This window comes from Coregonus clupeaformis, chromosome 40 (assembly GCF_020615455.1).
Source record: "Coregonus clupeaformis isolate EN_2021a chromosome 40, ASM2061545v1, whole genome shotgun sequence".
NCBI lineage: Eukaryota > Metazoa > Chordata > Actinopteri > Salmoniformes > Salmonidae > Coregonus > Coregonus clupeaformis.
Genome location: NC_059231.1, coordinates 18,130,533 through 18,154,692, shown reverse-complemented (window position 1 = coordinate 18,154,692; position 24,160 = coordinate 18,130,533). Strand labels below are relative to the sequence as shown.

The following is a 24,160-nucleotide window of genomic DNA, read 5'->3' as shown; positions in this document are numbered from 1 at the left end:
CTAATCATAATCCCATATGCCTCCTGATATTGAGTTGAATGGTTCTGATTGCTACAGAGACAAAAGGTGGAAGGGAGGGGAGAGTCTTGTTGCTGTACACATTTTAAGAATAGAGGTGGAAATGGCACATTAATGACCATATTAGGCCCCATATATTTTCTAAGAGCTTTGTTTTGAATTGGTCTTAGATTATATAATGGAATACACTTGCAAGAGGCAAAACTGTTTTTTGGACGTATCTCAGTAACACTAGAGGAATGCAGGACAATAGATGGGTTAGCTTACAACGTCACGAAAATGATGTGCACACTTCAATGGGTCAGAAGTCCGTGTGTTGTTGTGATTCTGGATGGCCAGATAGCTAGCCACAATGACAAGAAGCTGCCATGTGGGGAATCGTAGGTGGCTCGTTTCAGCTAGTTTTATCTTGATCTCATGTCTCGTTTTGACTAATGTCACGTCTATCCTAATATGGCAAAAAAAAAATACTAGCTAACCAACAAATGCAACAATGTATTTGAGAGACAAGTGCTCATTGTGTAAATGCATTTATGTTTTCAATAAACATTGGAGACTAAATATAGTTTACATGTTGTCAACAATCGAAGCCTGTCCCGTCTGTTTTGCCCCAAGGTTGCGCAGGCGTCGGTTTTGTTGCGAAACAACCAACCCGTCTATAGTAAAGAGCATATCACTACGACAACAGGAGGCTTCTGTAAATCATTGACATCTGGAGATACAGCATAGTAACATACTTATAATTCTAATTTATTTTGGGCATTTTATGTTCCTGATTTGTCATTTCTTTCTCTCATGGCTGACTTGGACACACGTGGAGGAACAGAAGCACCAGGCTTCAACACCACTGTTTTAGGCCCTCGTATCATTCACTACGCTTTCTGTCTGACTCTGTGTGAGTGATTAGCTTTCGTACACATTTATTAAAAAGGCCACAGTTTTAGCTATCAGATTCTTATCATCCTGAAACAAACCAAGACCTAACATGATAGACAGGTCTATACACAAATATTTAAACAGTTATATTGAAACAAACAGTTGTATGGCGTAGTGACCCGTAGGACTGTACTGTAGCGATGGTCCCTATGATGTACAGTGCTGTAGGTGGCTAACCCACCAACCAACCACACAAGAGCGGATCAGGAAGGGAGGGTCCGGTATTGCATAGATACAGTATAAGGTGTAGCTTTTCACAAATGCAGTCACAGTATTTGGGCAACATTTTCCTGTTTTCTTCTTTTGATTTTTTTTATCGAAAAAAAAAAAAGTCTCAAGTGGTCAGATGGTAGGTAATCCCACTGGTATTACAAACATGATCACATGATGGATCTATATCAGTATAAAAAAATAGCCTTTCGCTGAAACGCTGAGGTTCTCAAGTCTCCGCCACGTGATGTCACATCATGATGACATCACGTGATGTCAGTGCTAAGAGGCCCCTGTCCAGGGTCACAGTGCAATGACAGGCTCCTCCACCTCACCACGCCCTGCCTTAAAGCTCCTCCTTCCTCTTGCCCTGGTCCCGCCCCCGCAGGCTGCGCATGAAACCTATAAACCCCGCCTCCTGGGGAGAGGAAGAGAGGAGAGGCCTGTTATAAAGATGTAATAGGGGTTAACGGTGTAATAGAGCTTAATGGTGTACATTTAGTATATAAGGCAGAGTTTATAAATACAGAAAGTATAGAAATCGTGAAAGTTGACAGATTCCATATTCAAAGGTAACAACAAAAGTATATAAATGAACATTCAGTCTTTAAATAGGGCACTAAGACTATAACCTAACGTAGCAGGTGCAAAAGAAACGCCTGCAACTACACTGAACAAAAACATAAAACGCAACATGTAAAGTGTTGGTCTCATGTTTAACGAGTTGAAATAAAAGATCCCAGAAATGTTCAATACGCACGAAAAACGTATTTCTCTAAAATGTTGTGCACAAATTTGTTTACATTCTTGTTAGTGAGCATTTCTCCTTTGCCAAGATAATCCATCCACTTTGCAGGTGTGACATATCAAGAGTAAACAACATGATCATTACACAGGTGCACCTTGTGCTGGAGACAATAAAAGGCCACTAAAATGTGCAGTTGTGTCACAACACAATGCCACAGATGTCTCAAGCTTTGAGTGAGTGCAATTGGCATGCTGACTGCAGGAATGTCCACCAGAGCTGTTGCCAGATAATTGAATGTTCATTTCTCTACCATAAGCCGCCCCCAACGTCGTTTTAGAGAATTTGGGAGTACATCCAACCGACCTCACAAACACAGACCACGTGTAACCACGCCAGCCCAGGACCTCCACATCCGGCTTTTTCAACTGCATGATTGTATGAGACCAGCCACCCGGACAGCTGATGAAACTGTGGGTTTGCACAACCAAATAATTTCTGCACAAACTGTCAGAAACCGTCTCAGGGAAGCTCATCTGCGTGCTCGTCGTCCTCACCAGGGACTTGACCTGACTGCAGTTCGGCGTCTTAACCGACTTCAGTGGGCAAATGCTCACCTTCGATGGCCACTGGCACGCTGGAGAAGTGTGCTCTTCACGGATTAATCCAGGTTTCAACTGTACCGGGCAGATGGCAGACAGCGCGTATGGCGTCATGTGGGCGAGCGGTTTGCTGATGTCAACGTTGTGGGTGCCCCATGGTGGCGGTGGGGTTATGGTATGGGCAGGCATAAGCTACGGACAACGAACTCAATTGCATTTTAACGATGTCAATTTGAATGCAGAGATACAGTGACAAGATCCTGAGACTCATTGTCGTGCCATTCATCTGCCGCCATCACCTCCTGTTTCAGCATGATAATGCACAGCCCCATGTCACAAGGATCGGTACACAATTCCTGGAACCTGAAAATGTCCCAGTTCTTCCATGGCCTGCATACTCACCAGACATGTCACCCATTGATCATTTTTGAGCATGTTCCAGTTCCCGCCAATATACAGCAACTTCGCACAGCCATTGAAGAGGAGTGGGACAACATTCCACAGGCCACAATCAACAACCTGATCAACGCAATGCGAAGGAGATGTGTCGCGCTGCATGAGGCCAATGGTGGTCAGCAGATACTGACTGGTTTTCTGATCCACGCCCATATATATATATTTTTAAAAGGTATCTGTGACCAACAGATGCATATCTGTATTCCCAGTCATGTGAAATCCATAGATTAGGCCGTAATGAATTTATTTAAATTGACTGATTTCCTTATATGAACTATAACTTTATATTTTTATTCAGTGTAGATCCCCTACATACTGCTATTGATGAGAAGAAGAACAAACTGTCGGGGGAGGTTCTCGTCGAACAGTGCAGTAAATGTGGAGGAGGAGTTAAGATGGAGTGTCGCCTTGTTAACGTCCAAAAGCGGAAGTCGCGTCACAGGCTCTCTTTCCATTTCCCCTGAAAACCGGAACAACCGATTGTTGGTGACTCGGCAGAGGCTACTAAGTCTAAAGATGTCACTTACCCCTCGGTCTCCGTTGTATTTTTCTGCGAACTTCCCGTAGTTGTAGTAGTTGAAGGTGGGGTAGCCCTCCACACTCTCCTGCTTGCACAGCTCTTGGTTAGGTCCTTTAGTGCAGTCCACGGCAGCATAGGCTATCTGAGGGACAAAGCATATAGTAGCTTACTGTAGCATCAACATGATATTTTCATCCATAGAATGCAATCTGTAATAGCAACCACAACTAGTTTAGACAATGGTCAGTTACATAAGAACCTCATGGATATGTGTAGGATTGTATTGCATTTCTTTGAAACAAATTTCATGAGCGGTTAAAAGCATTGTGATTGTTCTAAAGTGTTTTAATTTTTTTAAATGAAAACATCTGCCATATGCGCTGGACTACTAGGGTAAAATGGGTGCATGTTGTAAAATACTGTTATTCACAACAAGAAAGTGAACATTTACAGTAAATGCTTTCAACACGGCTACTTTGGCACCGACTGAGCTGTTCTGCGTCCGCATTGATTCCCTCCACATTCTCAGATTTAGCTGGGTTAAAGTGGAAGTTCAATTTTTACAACTTAATGTTAGATGGTTCCTCACCTGCCTTATCACTCCAATAGATTTTTAGCTAGCCATTTTAGCTAGCAACTGAGCAAAATAGCAAACTTCCCCTTTAACCCAGAGCTGTATGGTATAAGTTTGTAGTGGCTATTTAAACAGTTTCTCCTGTCCCATAGACAAATGTCAGGGTGAGGAACCATCTAACATTAAGTTGTAAAATACTGAACATCCCCTTTAAGAAAAATACCTAATACATTCCTCTCAAGCTAGACCATTTAGAGTTGGTGGGAAAAGAAAACGAATCACTCCTTCATAAAAACAACAAAAGAGATTAATGTCGGGGCTGTCGCAGCACGGCAGTCAGAAAACCCCCAGCACAAATGAGCCGTAAATACCATCTCGCTGATACATAGCTCAGCCCCTCCCTCTGCTCGGCTTGTCCTTTTGGATGGCTGGTCCTCTGTAGCTCAATTGGTAGAGCATGGCGCTTGTAACGTCAGGGTAGTGGGTTTGATCCCCGGGACCACCCATACGTAAAAATGTATGCACACATGACTGTAAGTCGCTTTGGATAAAAGCGTCTGCTAAATGGCTTATTATTATGGCTCAAATGTCAGCATCTGTGTCCCAAATGGCATCCTATTCCCTATGTAGTGCACTACTTTTGAAAGGGAATAGGGTGTCATTTGGGACACAACGCAGCACATTAAGCTTGTCACCATTAAGTAATCACCATCAGTCTCCTGAGGACCAATATGTTGAATCTGTAAATGATTGACGTCTCGGTGAGGCAAAACTAATTTGACAGTTTGACGTGTTGCAATCTCAGACAGGAGAAACCTCTGTCATGTAGCCTACATAATAACAATATGAAATGCTCATCTCATCCATGTTGTGTGACATTTAAAAAGCCGTAGATTATTTAAATTAAGCCGTTGTCTAACATGCTCTGTTCAGTGAGTGAAAACACATGGTCATCATGCTCATAAATGGAAGGATTCAGCATTACTGTCAATACACGGTTAGATGAGTGGTTAAGAGCGTTGTGCCAGTAACCGAAAGGTCGCTGGTTCTAATCCCCGAGCCGACTAGGTGAAACATTTGTCGATGTGCCCTTGAGCAAGGCACTTAACCCTAATTGCTCCTGTAAGTCGCTCTGTATAAGAGCGTCTGCTAAATGACCAATTATTTATGAATGGTTAAACATTTCTTAGATTGCTGTGTGTGTCAGCATGCCAATAAGGAACCTGGGAACATGAGCTATCTGTCACGATCGTTGAGAGACGGGTCAGACCAAGGTGCAGCGTGGTTTGCGAACATGTTTATTAAACTGGATAAACACGTACAAAACAACAAAAGGCAACGAAACGTGACGTCGGAAGCCTATACACATACAAGCCAAACACAAACAAGATCCCACAACCCAGGCAGGAAAACTGGCTGCCTAAGTATGATCCCCAATCAGAGACAACAAGCGACAGCTGCCTCTGATTGGGAACCACACCCGGCCAAACATAGAAATACAAAACCTAGACTTTCACACCCTGACCAAACTACCTAGAGAATTACAGTCTCTCCAGGTCAGGGCATGACACTATCTGACAGAGATGGAACATGGTCAGTCTTTAAGTCCGGATCAGAGAGATACTGTCTTTTGCTATTTTGAACATCAAAGGGGTATTTTACAGCAGAAGGTAGGCCTAAGATACTGGGTCCGCACACTGCAAGTTAGCTCAGTGTTTCCCAACTCCAGTCCTGCAGTACTCCCAACAGTACACATTTATATTGTAGCCCCGGACAAGCACACTGGATTCAACCTTTCAACTAATCATCAGGCCCTCAATGAGTTGAATCAGGTGTTTTTTTGTCTGGGGCTACAACAAAAATGTGTGCTGTTGGAAGGTACTCGAGGACTGGAGTTGGGAACCACTGACCTAGATTATGTTTTAAGACCAAAAGGTTGAAACTTTGTAAACAAAACACATAGGAACATACAACAAGTATGTGTCTTTGACCATTTTGATGAATATATACAGTCCCAGTCAAAAGTTTGGACACACCTACTCATTCAAGGGTTTTTCTTTATTTTTACTATTTTCTACATTGTAGAATAATAGTGAACACATCAAAACTATGAAATAACACATATGGAATCATGTACTAACCAAAAACGTGTTAAACAAATCAAAATATATTTTAGATTCTTCAAAGTAGCCACCCTTTGCCTTGATGACAGCTTTGCACACTCTTGGCATTCTCTCAACCAGCTTCATGAGGTAGTCACCTAGAATGCATTTCAATTAACAGGTGTGCCTTCTTAAAAGTTAATTTGTGGAATCTCTATCCTTCTTAATGCGTTTGAGCCAATCAGTTGTGTAGTGACAAGGTAGGGTTGGTATACAGAAGATGGCCCTATTTGGTAAAAGACCAAGTCCATATTATGGCAAGAACAGCTCAAATAAGCAAAGAGAAATGACAGTCCATTACTTTAAGACATGAAAGTCAGTCAATCCAGAAAATCTCAAGAACTTTGAAAGTTTCTTCAAGTGCAGTCGCAAAAACCATCAAGCGCTATGATGAAACTGGCTCTCATGAGGACCACCACAGGAAAGGAAGACCCAGAGTTACCTCTGCTGCAGAGGATAAGTTCATTAGAGTACAAATAAAGAAAACCCTTGAATGAGTAGGTGTGTCCAAACTTTTGACTGGTACTGTACATTTTGATCTCCAGCACCTGCTTAGAAACACTGGATGCGTTTGATGCAGTATGTAGCTTTTCCCCATACCATCACTTACTGTAGAACAGACTGACACACTGATACTCATCCCAGTCCGATCAATCAGAGTTGCAGTAAATTGACATGAGGAGAATGATGTCGTAAAAGGATCGTTTTTCAAAGGTTTGTGGTCAATGCCGTTATTGATCCCCTCTGGTTAATAAGAGCTCCAACAACATCTCATTGATCACAACACAAGAGCTCCAACAATGAGCATTGAGAGATACTGTGTAGAGGACAGTTGGAAGTCTATAAAGCCTTGCTCACACTGGCAGTTTGAAGTGACTAAAATCCAATTTTTTTGCATAACCAATTCAAAATCTGTTTTTTTCCTGCAGTCTGAACAGCCCAAAAGCACGAACCAGATATTTCAAGCCACATTTCAAACCACATTCATAGGTGCTTTAAAATCAGATAAACAATCTGATTCCTGGTGACTTGTGTTAACGGTCAAATCTGATTTATTTTCCCTCAAGTGGTGTTGACACTTATTACCATGACAACTAGCGTAGCCATGTCAGCAAATTACTACAATCTGAAGACACACAAATCCGATTTGGTCACTTGTAACTTGCTGTTTGGACAAAGTATTCCAAAACGGATTAGAAAAACAAAACTGATTTGAGCATTAAGGCATGCAGTGTGAACAAGGCTTTAGAGACACTTCACATTGTGCTTAAACAAGGCAGGCAGCAATGTGTGCCTGAGTGGGTTGGAACCTGGGTCTTCTGTGCGCCATAGGACTGTGTCAGCCTGCTGAGCCAAAGCGAAGGCATTAGCTCGGGGTGCTAACGCAAGTATTCACATCAGGTTACACAAGCGTGTCTTCCAGAGTAGGAAAATCACTTGTGGACTATCTACCCGAGGTACTAATTAATGACAGTGCGTGTGTGTGTAGCAGAAAAATCCACCCTGCATAAGGAGGTTATTAGGCTGATGTATCAAAAAGCCAATTTCACTGCTTCACGAATCACTACGCTACAGTGTTCTCATTACAACACCAATTTTTGTGATACGAGTGATTCCAGCAGGCCTCCTCTTTTTATAGAACTGAATATGCTGACATTCAGTTAAATCAGAAAAATAAGAACATTGCTTGCATTGTACAAAGCCTCTGCATGCACACTGATAGCCCACTTACACTTCTCTTTCCTTCCCTTTCCTCTATTTTCTTATACAATACTGTATGTGGTGTTTAATTGGGGTGTTCTTCAAAGCCAGAACTAAGCTGGTGGTGTTTGTCTTGGGTAAACGAGGCAGAGAAGTTGCCCAATAGACTGATATAGGGCAGTGACCATACCATGGCTTAAAATGAAAACAAGAAGCAGATCAAACTATTTGGTCCTTTAAAAACCTGCTGCGTGTAACATAGAATGCGGGGGCGGCAGGTAGCCTAGCGTTTTAGAGCGTTGGGCCAGTAACCGAAAGGTCACTGGTTTGAACCCCCGAGCTGACTAAGTGAAAAATCTGTCAATGTGCCCTTGAGCAAAGCATTTAACACTAAATGTTCCTGTAAATCGCTCTGGATAAGAGCGTCTACTAAATGACTAAAATGTCAAAATGTCACACTGTTTGTTTCCAACATCATGGCCGTTTTCCTAAAGAAGTTAAATCCACTCCGTGTTTTGTTTCTTTGTCATGATACTAACGAGTACGGTGACACTGGTCCCCGGCGATGCTGTCATCCACATCCACTCCTGCATAGTGCCAATACACTGACTGGGGCTTATGCTTTACACTGTCGTCCTACACTAGAAATAGTGAGCACGGCTGAATGAGCTGCTCTTCTTTCACTCCAGTCCAGTCACCCCTTTACCTCCTCCCCTGCCCAGGGACAGAGAGAGACCAGAAGGAGCATGAGAAGTAGCTGGGGACGTTTTCTTTCTTTCTTTATTGTCTTTCTCCCTTTTTCTCCCCAGTTTCATGATATCCAATTGGTAGTTACAGTCTTGTCCCATCGCTGCAACTCCCGTACGGATTCGGGAGAGGCGAAGGTCGAGAGCCGTGCATCCTCCGAATCACAACCTAGCCGAGCCGCACTGCTTCTTGAAACAATGCCCGCTTAACCCGAAAGCCAACCGCACCAATGTGTCGGAGGAAACACCGTACACCTGGCGACCGTGTCAGCGTGCACTGAACCTGGCCCGCCACCGGAGTTGCTAGTGCGCGATGGGACAAGAACATCCCTGCTGGCCAAACCCTCCCCTAACCTGGATGACGCTGGGCCAATTTCGCGCCGCCCCATGGGTCTCCCAGTCGCGACAGAGCCTGGACTCGAACCAGGATCTCGAGTGGCACAGCTAGCACTGTGATGCAGTGCCTTAGACTACTGCGCTACTCGGGAGGCTGGCTGGGGACGTTTTTAAGAGAAGTCCCTCCTGTGGATATGTGCATCGGACATCCCTGCTCCTCATAAAACAACACTATCCCTCCCTGCCTCCTGCCCGCCCTGGCTACACAGAGCTTTCTCCCCCAAACTCTTATCGTGACAGTGAAATGGAGGTTGCTACACCACACCCCACCTGCAGACATCTGAATCTGTTCTCAGTGTTGATTACTCAGAGTTGACACGTAGGAGATCCTTAAGCCTAGCAGCGTTACAGACACCCACTCTGCTCTGGACTATTGACAGTGTCAGTGACGGAACGGACACATAAGAGTGACTCGTTTCAACACCACCCCGTGAATGGGATCTGGGCTATAATCAAAGAGCCAGTAGATGGTGATGGTCCTTTGCGTGCGTCTAGAATAAAGACACAAATTCTTGGACCTAGGCTGCGTGGCTGCGTGCATATCCACAGCAGAGATTCACCATTCAGACACATTCTGGGCTGAGAATGCACAATGCAGATCTGATTCTGAACAAGAACAACAACTATTCCCTTGATATATCAATACGTACACCATTAAGACCAGAATAAGGAGTTACCTCACGCATTCAGTGATTTAGTAAATGTTTCTAATGTTGTTAGCATCAGAGATTGATTTCCACATTCCAACCAAATGAATAATGAAAGATATGCATGCCAAATACCAAAGAGCTTTGCTAGATTAAGAAAGAGTGTCGCAACCATTATGTGTGATGTATTCAAGTAATTTATACCAACAACACTTCACCTTCTTTGTGTTTGTGGTCATTTAGAGTGTTATGATGATTAACAACGCTATGCTGAGAGTGCAGCAAAGCACGTTCCCCTGTTGTTCAGAGTTTGAGTTAGAGAGTGTGTGTGAGTGAGAACAGAGATGAGTCAGACAGCTAGGGAGGATCTTGTTAACCACTGGAAAGAGTGACTGAGTGAGTCAGGGAGTCAGCGGGTATTAGAGTTGAAAAAGGAGAGGGAAGGAGTCATCTACATGAGTAGTAGTGTCTGAGAGGGTCATCTAAATGAGTAGTAGTGTCAGAGGATTTTTAAAGTTTTTTATTTCACCTTTATTTAACCAGGTAAGCAAGTTGAGAACAAGTTCTCATTTTAAAGCAAAGCAATGCGATAAAAACAACACAGTTACATATGGGGTAAAACAAAACATAAAGTCAAAAATACAACAGAAAATAGAAAATATATATACAGTGTGTGCAAATGTAGCAAGTTATGGAGGTAAGGCAATAAATAGGCCATAGTGCAAAATAATTACAATTAGTATTAACACTGGAATGATAGATGTGCAAGAGATGATGTGCAAATAGAGATACTGGGGTGCAAATGAGCAAATCATCATCAGTACATTGAAAAAGAGAGAGAGATGTGAGATTGATGAAAGGGCTGGAGGAAGGCTCACCTTGCGATCCTCTTTAAAGAGATCTGCTGCAGTGGTAAAGTGAGGGACAGCGTTCTTGCAGTGGGGACACCCTGTTAGGGAGCAGAGAAGTATTATAACCTTGACCTTTAATGTTGTGAACTGCATTTCACCCCAACTAGAATGTGACCTTTGGCTCACCCCAACTGACATGAATACCACACAATTACATTATAACAGGAGGAATTGTAATTCAAACACACAAAATGTCTAATCTATGGTCATATGCTCTCTCACACACACTGAAAAGCACAAAAACACACATGCAAGAATGCACGCAACACATACACATTCCCTGTCCCTGCATGTCACTTTCAGAATTACCCCACATTAGTAATGGCGCACTTGTATTTTATAGGGAGGTATAAATCCCTTTATTGGAGTCATAAATGAAACCTCCCTGGCGCTTTCCTCGGGAGATTCATATCTGTCACCGGCCCCCTGAACACACACACACCAGGTGAGAGGAGTGGTGTGTGTGTGCCACCAACCCATTCACAGCCCTCCTGTTTGGTTCAGTCTGTCTGACAAGCTGTCCACTTAGCTAACGTTTCTGCTGAAAAGTGACTAGAAATGATTACTGTCACATGAAAACCCTCTCCTTTTCTTGTGAAAGCCTCCTCAGTAATTCTCAGTCCCTTTCACGTACAGTAATCATTGACATTCAAGAACAGAACTACAGGGTGCCACAGCAAGCGTTCTACTTCGATTTTCCAGTTTTCATTTCATAGTAGAAGAATGTGATATCTGTTGAATCTTCTTCTGTAATTGGTGGCAGAAATATAGTATATCCTCTGTATGTGCGTTATCTCTCCAATATACCAATTATTTTGAGTCTACACTTCACACCTGAAAGTGACAATTCAAATATAGCTTTCGGTATTCAATGAAATCACCCTTAAGCATCTGTGTTGTAAATTAGAATCTTTCCCCACTAATTAGCTTAATAGGTACGATACAAACAAGCATTTCGTGAAGTGCAACATAAACGTTAATTAGCTGGAATTTCCTGGGGATAGGTGGAGGTAACGTTACCCTCCCTGACATATGTGTAGAGGCGGCAGTTTAGTTCAGAAGAAGATCTGACGAAGCGGAGGCTGGAACTTAGAAGACAGACGGAAGACCTCCTTTAGGTAACAGTTAACATATTATCTGAAGGCATTTGATTAGAGAGTCTTCACGTGTTAGCGATTAGTTTGATCTCTCAAAGCCCCTAATCAGCAGATGTTACACAGAGGATTAGACAACTTTGCCTGCATCCCAAATGGAACCCTCCTTCCTCCCTGTTGGCTGCCATTTGGGACTCAGCCTTTGAGCAGAGGAAGAAAAAGAGAAGGTTGTTATTGCCTTGTTCTGCCTTGTAAAGGAAAAAAACTAAAGGCATTTAGGAGTTGTTTTGCTTCATGTTAACTAAGAGGAAGACGGAAGGTGCAGTGATGTGCAGAGTCTTTGAAGGCTCTTATCAGACAGTGACTTCAGGGCTGCTTGTGAGTCGGTTCATCACATGAACCTGTCCTGCATCAACTGGAAGGGTGTGTGTCTGTGTATGCCCAGTGAAAGGATATTGAGATGCTGTATTGGGTGATGGACCTGTCAATGCCATCTACAACTTTCCCCCCTCTAGCACTACAAGTCTATTTTGGGCATTCTGTCATTTTCCGGTCCCTTCACAGCTTAGGTGTAGTTAAACCAGATGATGGCAGATCTTGGCAGAGAAAAGGCTAGATTTATGTATTGGTGGTGTAAAACCTGACTTAAATCCTTTTGTTCCCATAGGTCATCAAAAATTGGTGGTGTAAAAAGCCCATAAATCATAAATCAAATGTAGTTATATTGGACGTCAACAAGTTGAGCAGTGTTGTTGTTGTTGTCTGGCCGGCAGGGTGCTTAAATGGTGATGTGACTGGAGGTGATTTGGAACTGAACTCATGATGAGGTAGCCCAGCCTGAGACCTGACAGCCCAACTATCAGCCTGAGACCTGACAGCCCAACTATCAACCTCAGACCTTTAGGATGATCACTTGGTCTAATGGTTGAGACGTTGTGTTGGCGAACGAGAGACCCGGGTTCAATTCCCACTGGTTACACTTACATGGTGCGTAAAACATGACGAGGGCATGCTTCTTCTTCTTCAGCGCTTCCCTGAAGTCCTCCATTCCTAGATGGCTGACGCTGGACGGCTTGTCTTCCCAGGACTGCTCTGGGGGAGGGGGCGCCTGGGGGCTGGTATAACACAACCAGACATGATGATGAGGTATGATACACACCACTGCCTGAGTTGAAGCCCACTGATCTACATATAACACTAATCCTGTGCTGATATGTTGACCCTGGATTATAGAAAGTCAGAAAAAAGTTAAAGATCATGGCTCACTTCTGTAGAAACTCTATGATCTTGTCCTTACTCCTGAGGTGGGGTAGCGTAAACTTCTCCTCTCCCTTCTCAAAGTACTTGACGGTGGGGAAGCCGGAGATCTTGAAGCGCTCTCCCACTGCCTTGTGTATGGTGGTGTCCACGGCTGCCAGAACACCAGGGCTCTAAAGCAACAAGAAGAATCAGGTCAGGATACAACACCGTCATCACATCATAGATCAGCTAGTTCTGACTGGATCTCAGCCCAGTGATAGTTGAGGGGTTCAGTGAGAATAAAGCAAAACCACTATAGAAACGTGGGCGCACACAGAGTTTACGGGACGCATTCTTTTCACCGCATTTCGCCCGGTGGGTGGTTCTGCTATAAAAGTCACAGTGGGAGCACAGGGGTGCACAGTGACGAGAACGAGCCAAGCAGTCCGGATCGTGGAATCTATTGAACACACCGCTAAGCCATAGAGTACCGGTTGGCTAAACCTAAGTAATGGATGTTCCCGTTTCATCAGGGAGCCACAAAGATGAAGTAAACAAATGGAATCGCTGAATTCACGCTATGTTTGCCATTTCATGCAGCCGCAGAATAGAAAGAAGCTAATCAAATGATTTTGTATTCAAATTTCACATTGTTTAAAGTTGAGAGATATTATACTCGCAAAATAGATATTATACTCGCAAAATAGATATTATACTCGCAAAAGTAATGATACTGGGTGTGTAAGTACGCCTCCAGGATAGTATGGTAACGTTAGCGTCATGTATAGGCCCTCTAACAAATAAAAAAATCTATCAGATTAACAGTTTTTAATGAAGCCAGCAATGAAAATAATTAATCTCAGGGATTGACAGTAGACAGGTATTATTGCATGTTGACTAACCAATCGCAGTGAAACGAGATTAAATCTAGTCATGATCAGTTTCATATACAGTGGGGAGAACAAGTATTTGATACACTGTCGATTTTGCAGGTTTTCCTACTTACAAAGCATGTAGAGGTCTGTAATTTTTATCATAGGTACACTTCAACTGTGAGAGAAAATCACATTGTATGATTTTTAAGTAATTAATTTGCATTTTATTGCATGACATAAGTATTTGATACATCAGAAAAGCAGAACTTAATATTTGGTACAGAAACCTTTGTTTGCAATTACAGAGATCATACGTTTCCTGTAGGTCTTGACCAGGTTTGCACACACTGCAGCAGGGATTTTGGCCCACTCCTCCATACAGACCTTCTCCAGATCCTTCAGGTTTCGGGGCTGTCGCTGGGCAATACGGACTTTCAGCTCCCTCCAAAGATTTTCTATTGGGTTCAGGTCTGGAGACTGGCTAGGCCACTCCAGGACCTTGAGATGCTACTTACGGAGCCACTCCTTAGTTGCCCTGGCTGTGTGTTTCGGGTCGTTGTCATGCTGGAAGACTCAGCCACGACCCATCTTCAATGCTCTTACTGAGGGAAGGAGGTTGTTGGCCAAGATCTCGCAATACATGGCCCCAACCATCCTCCCCTCAATACGGTGCAGTCGTCCTGTCCCCTTTGCAGAAAAGCATCCCAAAAGAATGATGTTTCCACCTACATGCTTCACGGTTGGGATGGTGTTCTTGGGGTTGTACTCATCCTTCTTCTTCCTCCAAACACGGCGAGTGGAGTTTAGACCAAAAAGCTCTATTTTTGTCTCATCAGACCACATGACCTTCTCCCATTCCTCCTCTGGATCATCCAGATGGTCATTGGCAAACTTCAGACGGGCCTGGACATGCACTGGCTTGAGCAGGGGGACCTTGCGTGCGCTGCAGGATTTTAATCCATGACGGCGTAGTGTGTTACTAATGGTTTTCTTTGAGACTGTGGTCCCAGCTTTCTTCAGGTCATTGACCAGGTCCTGCCGTGTAGTTCTGGGCTGATCCCTCACCTTCCTCATGATCATTGATGCCCCACGAGGTGAGATCTTGCATGGAGCCCCAGACCGAGGGTGATTGACCGTCATCTTGAACCATTTTCTAATAATTGCACCAACAGTTTTTGCCTTCTCACCAAGCTGCTTGCCTATTGTCCTGTAGCCCATCCCAGCCTTGTGCAGGTCTACAATTTTATCCCTGAAGTCCTTACACAGCTCTCTGGTCTTGGCCATTGTGGAGAGGTTGGAGTCTGTTTGATTGAGTGTGTGGACAGGTGTCTTTTATACAGGTAACGAGTTCAAACAGGTGCAGTTAATACAGGTAATGAGTGGAGAACAGGAGGGCTTCTTAAAGAAAAACTAACAGGTTTGTGAGAGCCGGAATTCTTACTGGTTGGTAGGTGATCAAATACTTATGTCATGCAATAAAATGCAAATTAATTACTTAAAAATCATACAATGTGATTTTCTGGATTTTTGTTTTAGATTCCGTCTCTCACAGTTGAAGTGTACCTATGATAAAAATTACAGACCTCTACATGCTTTGTAAGTAGGAAAACCTGCAAAATCGGCAGTGTATCAAATACTTGTTCTCCCCACTGTATTTCATTCAGGCGAGTTTAGTAGATTGGCTTGATAGCGGCATTTACGTTGTTGGTTGGCTAGAAAGCAAAACTTGACACATTGTTCATGTTTGGGAAAACTGTTCCAGCCAATTGGTAGCTACAGTAGCTAACGTTAGCTCAAATAAGCTAAATTATCTACAAATATAAAAGTGCAATTGTAAACTAGAAAGTATAAATCCACTATAGCTTAATTTATGAATGAGGTCCCAGGCGGAGGGTTTTCGGTTGAACGTGGACGCGCATCGAACAGTACCTAGTACAACACTTTGAAACCCACACCCACTGACATATAGCACCGCCCACCGGGAGAAATGGCGTGTAAAGAGTGGGTCCCCAAAGTTTACAGTGCACCAAACAAAACAACAGCTTCTAAATAACTTTCAGGAGAGATTTAAAAAAACTAGTTCTAAACACTTTTGGAAGATTATTTTAGAGGTAAAATAAAAAAAACACTTACTCATATAGCTGCCAAAATCCAAAACCCCAGTTGACCCCTCTCTATAACGAGGTATTTCAATACAGGCCGAATAAAAACACTGAAAAATACACCTTTCCATTTCTATGTACTTCTATATAAAGAAGTCTCAAGTAGAAGGAGAAAAATAGATGACTTCAGGGGTCTCCTGGGCTCAGGGTGTAAGTAGTAAGGCCTCAGGCAGCACATCCGCATTAGGTAATGTGGGAGCTCTTCCCATTGACCTCCAAGCACTGGGTCTGGGCAGGGAGCTGAGGAGAGGAGAGGAGGGGAGGAGGAAGGGAAGGGGGGGAGGACAGGAGAACAGAGCGGATCCAAGCTGCAGATCTCCAGGAAGGCCGCTGCACGGGGACGGCACAGGGAGGGATGAGATAATTGCTCCAATCATGAGGCAATCTCTGGTGATTTTTATTGGCTCTGGGCTCTGGCTCAGGGCTGGGGAGTGCAGCATTACCATAGTGGAGAGGACAGACACACCCTGCTAATCAGAAACACATAAGGAGCTCTGGCAGCCAGTGAGTCCAGTGTGTCCGACTGCACCAGCCAAGTACAAGGCCAAGTGGGGTTTATGTTCTGATGTTCAGACAGTACATTCCTCACAGCTGGGTTTGGAATAAATTAGTTTCACAGCGTGGTGTTGCAAAGCTTCAACATAAGTATGCACATATATTTAAAACACACAGAAATAACACAAGCACTCTGTTGCATGCAAACACATTCACGCATCAAAAGCACCCTGTTACATCCACCATCATTGTACTTACATTTTTGTCTTTGTTGAGGTATTCAGCAGCTTCATCATACTCTGGCTTCATCTTCTTACAATGGCCACACCCTGCAGGTGAATACACAAACAGACCTGACTAGCTGAGCATGATGACTTATTGTTAGATATTATAAACAGACATGACTTGCCGAGCGACGATGACTTAACGAACATAAACAGACATGACAAGCCAAGCTACGATGAGCTAACGCTAGTGCAGGGAATTCTTCTCGGTTCCCCCCAATGGTTTTCAACTTAACACTGGCAGTTTTACTATATAAAAATGTACACTGAGTGTCCAATACTTTAAGAACACCTTCCTAGTATTGCGTTGCGCAACCTGTAGCCAGTGTGACAGGAGAGAAGACAGTTTAACAGAGACCACAGTGACATAGCAGGGCTGGGGACGTGAGAGGGCGAGAGGACTAGTGTTCCCATACAGTGGAAGAACTAGCTGGGTGGACTGTGTGTGTGCGTGTGTAAGCTTGACTTGCTTGCCAACAGGGCTGTGACACCGAATTCCAGCGTCATGAATAAATGCTGTGTTTAACTTAAAAATGTATGAGCTCTGCAGCAATGCATCTTATTTTTAAACAACTATCAGACTGAACTCAATATTTGTACCAAGCATCCACTAGATGTTTTGTTGTAAAGAGTAGTCGATGCTCTTTGAAGAGCAGAGTGTATGTGTATCCCTCTTATACCACATTGTTGTGCATGGTTGGATGCAAGATCTTTAGTTGGCACACTGCCATATTCAAAAACAGCTGTGAATACTATCCTTAATCAGCAACATCTGTAATATATTCAAAATTAATACAACACACTGCTGCACTCAAAATATGTATTCATTTTTATATTTTGTAGAAATCTTTTGTAAAAAGAGGAGTGTAAAAGAGGGAGAAAGAGGAATAAAATAGTATATTATTCTATCCTCTGCATCATCTCCTCTCTACTGGTGCCATCACCTTCATTTAGTGTCTGGGGAAGGAGGGGAGTTAAGCTAGATGTAATGTTGCTGATTCACAGCAGGGGAGTGTGTGTGTTTATTTCTGTTGGAGAGTTGGAGAGACAAGGGCTTCGTGGGTATTAAAATAAGGCTGCTTCAGTGTGCGGCTGGCCGCATCTCCTCTCTATCACCGGTCTGAATAGACTAGAGGATGCTGGGTAATATGCCAGATCCTTTTGTTTACCTCAGCCATTCACAGACATTAATTTGGGGTCTATACATACTGCATCTACAGCTGCACACAGACAACTGAACCAGCCACAGTGTGGAGGGAGGGAGGGAGCAGCAGACATAGGATAGGAACCATCTCGGTAAGAGCTGGACAAAAATAAAAGCTGATGCTCTTGACCATGAGGCCATTACTCCCACAATGACAGGTGGCCCATTAAGAAACTGCAGTGTGTGTGTGTCTTCATTTGGTCTTGGCAGTGCTAGGGAGGGCTTGTGTGTGTGTGTGAATGTGTACAAGCTGCTGAAATGCCTGATATGCTTATATCAGCTGACTGCTCTTGGCTTGGGCGTCTCAGTGAGTGGCCACAGCAGTGCCCAGTGAAGAGTGTCAGCAAGGCTGCCCATTGTGAGAGGCAGGGCACCATGTGGCGAGGGTGGGTTGGTCTAGCAGCCTCATGTGTTGTAACAAGGAGCCTTATAATGGGACTTTTACCCCCAGTGAGCCATGGCCCTTTATTTACTACAGGTGGGTCCCAGGGAGGGTGACACGGGAGGTGTGTCTTCATACAGATTCAGAGTGTAACAGTGCATGTAATGTTGCATTCCAAAATGCGTTTCGATATGTGCATGCATTTGCATGCTTTTGAAGTGATACAGTGCGTTTTGACAGCAGCACTACTTTTCAACTCTGTCAAAACATCCCCCTGACATTTCCCTGCTTCTCTCCTCACAGAGATCACATTCGTTTTGGAAGAAGCTGAGAACGGTTTTGAAATGGAAATCGAACCAACTAAAGATTTTAACTGTGGCACTTTAATAATGTCTTTGTAACAATAGCAATCTATTGCATAAGTAGCCTTATGATGTCATCATAGCCTGTTCCCCTGAGTGTGTGAGAGAGTGTGTGTGTATATGATAGGCTACTCATTGTGTGTATTTGTGTGTGTTACTTACACGGGGCATAGAACATGACCAGGGCAGACGGGTGTTCCTCCAGGAACCCATCGAAGGAGTCATCAGTCAGGTGGAAGACGGGGGAGTCAGTCTCCGACCATTGGACCTCTGGGGCCTTCGGCTGGGGGGGCTGGGGACTGGAGGGGGAGAGAGAGACAGGTGAGAGGGGGGTGGGGTGGGAGTGAAAGTGAGAGGGGGAAAGCTATAAGGGAAAGGGGGAGAGAGAGAGAGAAGGGAGGAGAGACATTTAAAAGAGCAGAGAAGTGAGTTAAAGCATGTCTGTTATGGAGGCAGACCTAGCTATAGCTCATACTCCACCTCACATCAGCTACATCTGGCCTGTAGTGGTCACACCCGTATGACAGAGCCCTCCCTAGCACTGCCAAGACCAAGTAGAGCCCCACACACACACACACACCATCCAGTGTAGCCTGTTTTTCTGTCCACCCACTATGGTTCTGAAATCACCATCACCCACTAATTAACTTATCATTTTTGCAGATTAAGTGTTTGAGCTAGTAATGTATTAATATTTACTGTGACATTGCCAATGTATATATAGCTTTATATTTATTGTGTACAAATTAGCTATGACATAGCCAATTAATAGATATAGCACGAATGTGGATTTCACCCCCATCTCAAAATCGAATAATTTGACCGTTTGGACATTTTTAGTGAGCTTTTCTCTTCCCGCTTTGGCCATGTAGTGCGCCTCGCAAAATGATGGCTATCCTTGTTATGAAATGATCGACTTTACCCTGTATATGCAAAAAAATGACCATATACACTGATTGTTTAAAGCAAAACTACCAAAACTATTGCTGATGGTGAACCGGAACAATCAGAATAAAATCTATTGTACGCCCGTTCAGCAGGTAGCCTGTAGCCTATAGCCAGATGAGAGCTGTCTCCAGTAGCTTACTTTTATTTAGGTAAAACACACATTTTCAACAGCACATATTGTAGATAGCAATAGCCTAGCAAATTACATATGTTGTCACACAACTAATAAAGCTTAATATCGGCAATTTAGCATTTGAATGCTGAAGGTGCCGCACAGATGTGCAAGATCAGCGAGCGAAGCTGGGCACAGTGCGCAGTTTGACTAGGCTATTGATATTCCCTGGAGTTGTTTGGCATGCAAAATTACTTGTAGTTCAATGACTGTCAACACAGTTACATGCTTAGTTCAACACTGAACGAAAGGACGCATCAGTTGACAAAAGATTAGAGGTATTTTTGGAAGGTAGAAAGAAAGCAATATGAGCAACAACAAAAAAAGTTAATCGCAGATTCGTAACATTTGAATCGATTTTCTGACTGATGCATGCTACATTTGGATCGGTTTGGGGTCTGCGGACCGATGCAGACATAACGTTTGAATCGGGACCGATGCATATCGGTGAATCGTTACCTCCCTAATCATTAACTATTAGTACTACAGGTCTCCTAGCGGGTCTCCTAGCGGGTCTCCTAGCGGGTCTCCTAGCGGGTCGGACTGGACAGGGCCCTGGAGAAAGCGTCTGAGTCAGGACCACTTCGAACAGATGCTTGGTGTGTGTGTGTGTGCGTGTTTGTGTGTGTGTGTGTGTGTGTGTGAGAGTTTGTGTACGTGTTATGGGTCTATACCGTGGGATTGTCTCCGAAGTGGTTAGTACACTCCACAGAGAGGAAAGCAGTCATGCCTTGAAGCATCTGCGAGAGCCACTCGAGACTCAAACGGTCTGTGTTCTCCGACCTTAGAGGCATTGTTCCTGTTCCCATATAACAATGTTTCCTCTCTCTCTCTGTGTTTCCTGCAATAGCTGTGAAATCTGTTCTGTGCACTTTCAATAGACTAGAGCATGGTGAACAGTTGAATGAGTGTGAGAGAGCCAACCGGGAGTAGAGTGAATGGGGACATTAAGGGGTGAGCACCCCGGGGGATTTTGATGCACTCTCCGCGCAGGAGTAATATGACACGTTTATCTAAAGCGGGTTACACTACAGTACACATTTTTTGTATATGCATGTGGCAGTGGCAATGGCCTTGCCTTGGCCTTGCTAACACCAACTGAGCCCAACAGGAACATGAATAGGCCACAGAGCTTTTCCGCCATCAGGTCCCAAACCAGTGGTCAGGAAAAGCTCCTGACTCTATTTTACAAGGGGAAAGTGATAGAGTCAGAAGGAAGGCAGGAAGGAAATGGTTAAACGCTCACTTCTTCATCCAGTCAGCGATGTCCTTGGCTGTACCTCCGTAGTTTTCATAGTGGTGCAGGAACTTCCCTTTCCTAAAGACAGAGAGAAACAGAACAGAGAGAGAGAAACAGAACAGAGAGAGAGAAATAAATAGAGAGGGAGGGGTAGAGAGAGGGAGAGCGCGAGGGAGAGAGCGACAGAGAAAGCTATAAAACATCTACAGAATGACCCAGAGGAATTACTATATCTAGAAAACCCACTAATCCATGTCGTGTGTTGCACAACGTTCGGAGTTCTGATTCTAAGAACTATGGAACCTACTGTAACCGACTTGTTTTATTTTTATTTTGTTGTACTTTTTACCCCTTTTTCGTGATATCCAAATTGGTAGTTACAGTCTTGTCCCTTCGCTGCAACTCCCGTACGAAGGTCGAGAGCCATGTGTCCTCCGAAACACGACCCTGCCAAGCCGCACTGCTTCTTGACACACTGCTCGCTTAACCTAGAAGCCAGCCGCAACAATGTGTCAGAGGAAACACTGTACATCTGGCGACTGAAGTCAGCGTGCATGCGCCCGGCCCGCCACAAGGAGTCGCTAGAGCGCGATGGGACAAGGACAAACCCTCCCCTAACCAGGACGACGCTGGGCCAATTGGGCACTGCCTCATGGGTCTCCCGGTCGCGGTCGGCTGCGACACAGCCTGGGATCGAACTTAGACCGCTGCACCACTCGGGAGGCCCCAATGGAACCTACTTTTGACAACACTGAAAGAGGTGATCTCTATGAAAGTGCATTTTATTAAGATTCAGATCACTTTATTGGTCAATTGCACAAAAGGTCCAACCGAAATTTGACTTCCGCTTTTATCTCAATCCCTACGAAAGACACATATACACAGCTTTTTTTGGAGAGGTCCGGGGAGCTGTTGTTGTGGGGGGGCACAACGGTAGGCAATGGCATCTAGGACTTGATACCAGCAACCCTTCGATTGCCAGCTCACTTCCCGACAGGTTTTTCCCGTCGGACAAGGGATTCGAACTGGCAACCCTCTGGTCGCTGGCTTGCCTCTCTAACCGCTAGGCTACCAGCCGTCCCACAGAGGATATACAGTTTCCTCAGAAATATATACAGTACATCAGAGATTTACAGTACATCAGAGAGAGCTGAGTCACTGTTGCGGAAAGTGGAAAGGAAACAAAGGAAATGTTGTGAAAAAAAGCTAAAAACAATATATTAACATGCCTAGGTTTCCTCTTCCTAAAATGTAGCCAACCAATAATTAGAGCACATCTTGTAAAATAACATATCTTGGGGGGGTCTTCCCAGACGGAAACAGATCCTCATGTACTAACTTCATCTTCCCTGATCTCCTGCATGTGTCCCGAGACTGAAACGAATCGGTGGCGGTGGTGAGCAGTAGGACTAGCACTAGCTGCCCCAGCTGAACCTAATACCTGCAGATCATGGTCTTTTGTAACCGTCACTGATCTGTAGGGATCTGGGAACATAAGTTGGGTGAATTTCGGCCCATTCCTCCTGACAGAGCTGGTGTAACTGAGTCAGGTTTATAGGCCTCCTTGCTCGCACATGCTTTTTCAGTTCTGCCCACAAATGTTCTATAGAATTGAGGTCAGGGCTTTGTGATGGCCACTCCAATACCTTGACTTTGTTGTCCTTAAGCCATTTTGCCACAACTTTGGAAGTATGCTTGGGGTCATTGTCCATTTGGAAGACCCATTTGCGACCAAGTTTTAACTTCCTGACTGATGTCTTGAGATGTTGCTTTTTCCTCCAAACATAACGATGGTCATTATGGCCAAACAGTTCTATTTTTGTTTCATCAGACCTGAGGACATTTCTCCAAAAAGTACGATATTGTGAGTTGTGTGTGTGTGTGTGTAGCTTAAAGTAAGACGGATGAGCGAGATGAGACTCACTCAAAGTAACAGAAGGTGGGGTAGCCTTTGACGTTGTACTCCTGCTTGAGGCCGTCAAACTCGGCTGGGTGCACGTTCATCCCAGCCAACACCTAGAGACCAGACACACAGAGAGCACACACACACAGAATTTATTTGAAAGCATCACATCACAACAGGTTAGTTCATTAGAGAAGCACCAAAAAAAGCTCCACTAAATGAAGATGAATGACTCAAAGGAGACTCAAATGAGGGGAAACCATGTAAACAGAACGAGACATGAAAACAGGATGTATGACGAAGGGGACAATGAACTTTGCATAGTAATTTGTTCTATCTATCTTGGTTGGCTTTTCAAAGGGCAATTCAAAAAGCTCAAAGCATCTGTCAAATCAATTTCAATCTGTGAGGTTCCCTACCTTCATAATGTGAATGTTTCATGACTTTGGTGTCGACTTGATTTGTACGCTCTTATTATTTTTTGAAGACTTAAATAAACTTTGAGAAAAATCTCCTCCTCTTCCTTCACCTGTGACGATACGGTGGAAAATGTGTTGGATGACTTGGCTGACTGTCGCTTATGCTCCCAAATCTATTACTTCCTTCTGCTATCAGGTCCTCATACACACCACACACACACCTTGCAGAGCCAAAACAGAACACTCCAAATGTGTGTACAAGAGAGCTAAATGGATCCATTATGCAAATCTCTAAACGAGAGGCTTATTTATTCAGTCATCAGCCAGCCTAGCTGAAATCAGACAAAGGATGTGTCCCAAATTACACCCTATTCCCTATATAGTGCACTACTAAAAAAGGGAATATAGGGAATAGGGTGGATAAGGAATAGGGTGGATAGGGAATAGGGTGGCATTTGGGATGCAAACAAAAACACCTTAAATGAGGTCCCATTCCTTTCCATGCTGCTCCATATGAGGCAAACACACATGGAGCAATTCCATTGTTTTCCCTAACAGAAAGATGCAGCTACAGTAGGTGTGTTTCTAAGCGGTAGCCGGGTTTATTTTCTTCCCTCAGAGTGTCTCTACTATACTATGCCTCTTCTGTGCTTGAAGATGAGTGTTTGTTATGAACACGCTGTCTTTGTTTTCCTAGGTGGTCACATGAGGGTTTCTCCTGTGTGATATTGATCATTGGTTGACTCTCTAGTCTACT

The 24,160-nt window shown here is 43.9% G+C and overlaps 1 protein-coding gene across 1 annotated transcript in view; it reads right to left on the bottom strand.

Moving 5' to 3' along the window:
• Window positions 1-555: 555 nt before the first annotated feature.
• Window positions 556-24,160, bottom strand: part of LOC121555198 (protein disulfide-isomerase A5) — a 52,968-nt gene continuing 29,363 nt past the window's right edge. Inside the window, exons 9-17 of the mRNA XM_041869039.2 lie at window positions 23,006-23,097; window positions 21,088-21,159; window positions 18,884-19,020; window positions 16,748-16,818; window positions 12,985-13,148; window positions 12,703-12,833; window positions 10,592-10,662; window positions 3,495-3,629; window positions 556-1,582 (exon numbers count right to left, since the gene is read on the bottom strand). Of these exons, the coding sequence (XP_041724973.2) occupies window positions 1,511-1,582; window positions 3,495-3,629; window positions 10,592-10,662; window positions 12,703-12,833; window positions 12,985-13,148; window positions 16,748-16,818; window positions 18,884-19,020; window positions 21,088-21,159; window positions 23,006-23,097 (945 nt within the window). The 3' untranslated portion in view covers window positions 556-1,510. The remainder of the gene's footprint in view (window positions 1,583-3,494; window positions 3,630-10,591; window positions 10,663-12,702; window positions 12,834-12,984; window positions 13,149-16,747; window positions 16,819-18,883; window positions 19,021-21,087; window positions 21,160-23,005; window positions 23,098-24,160) is intronic.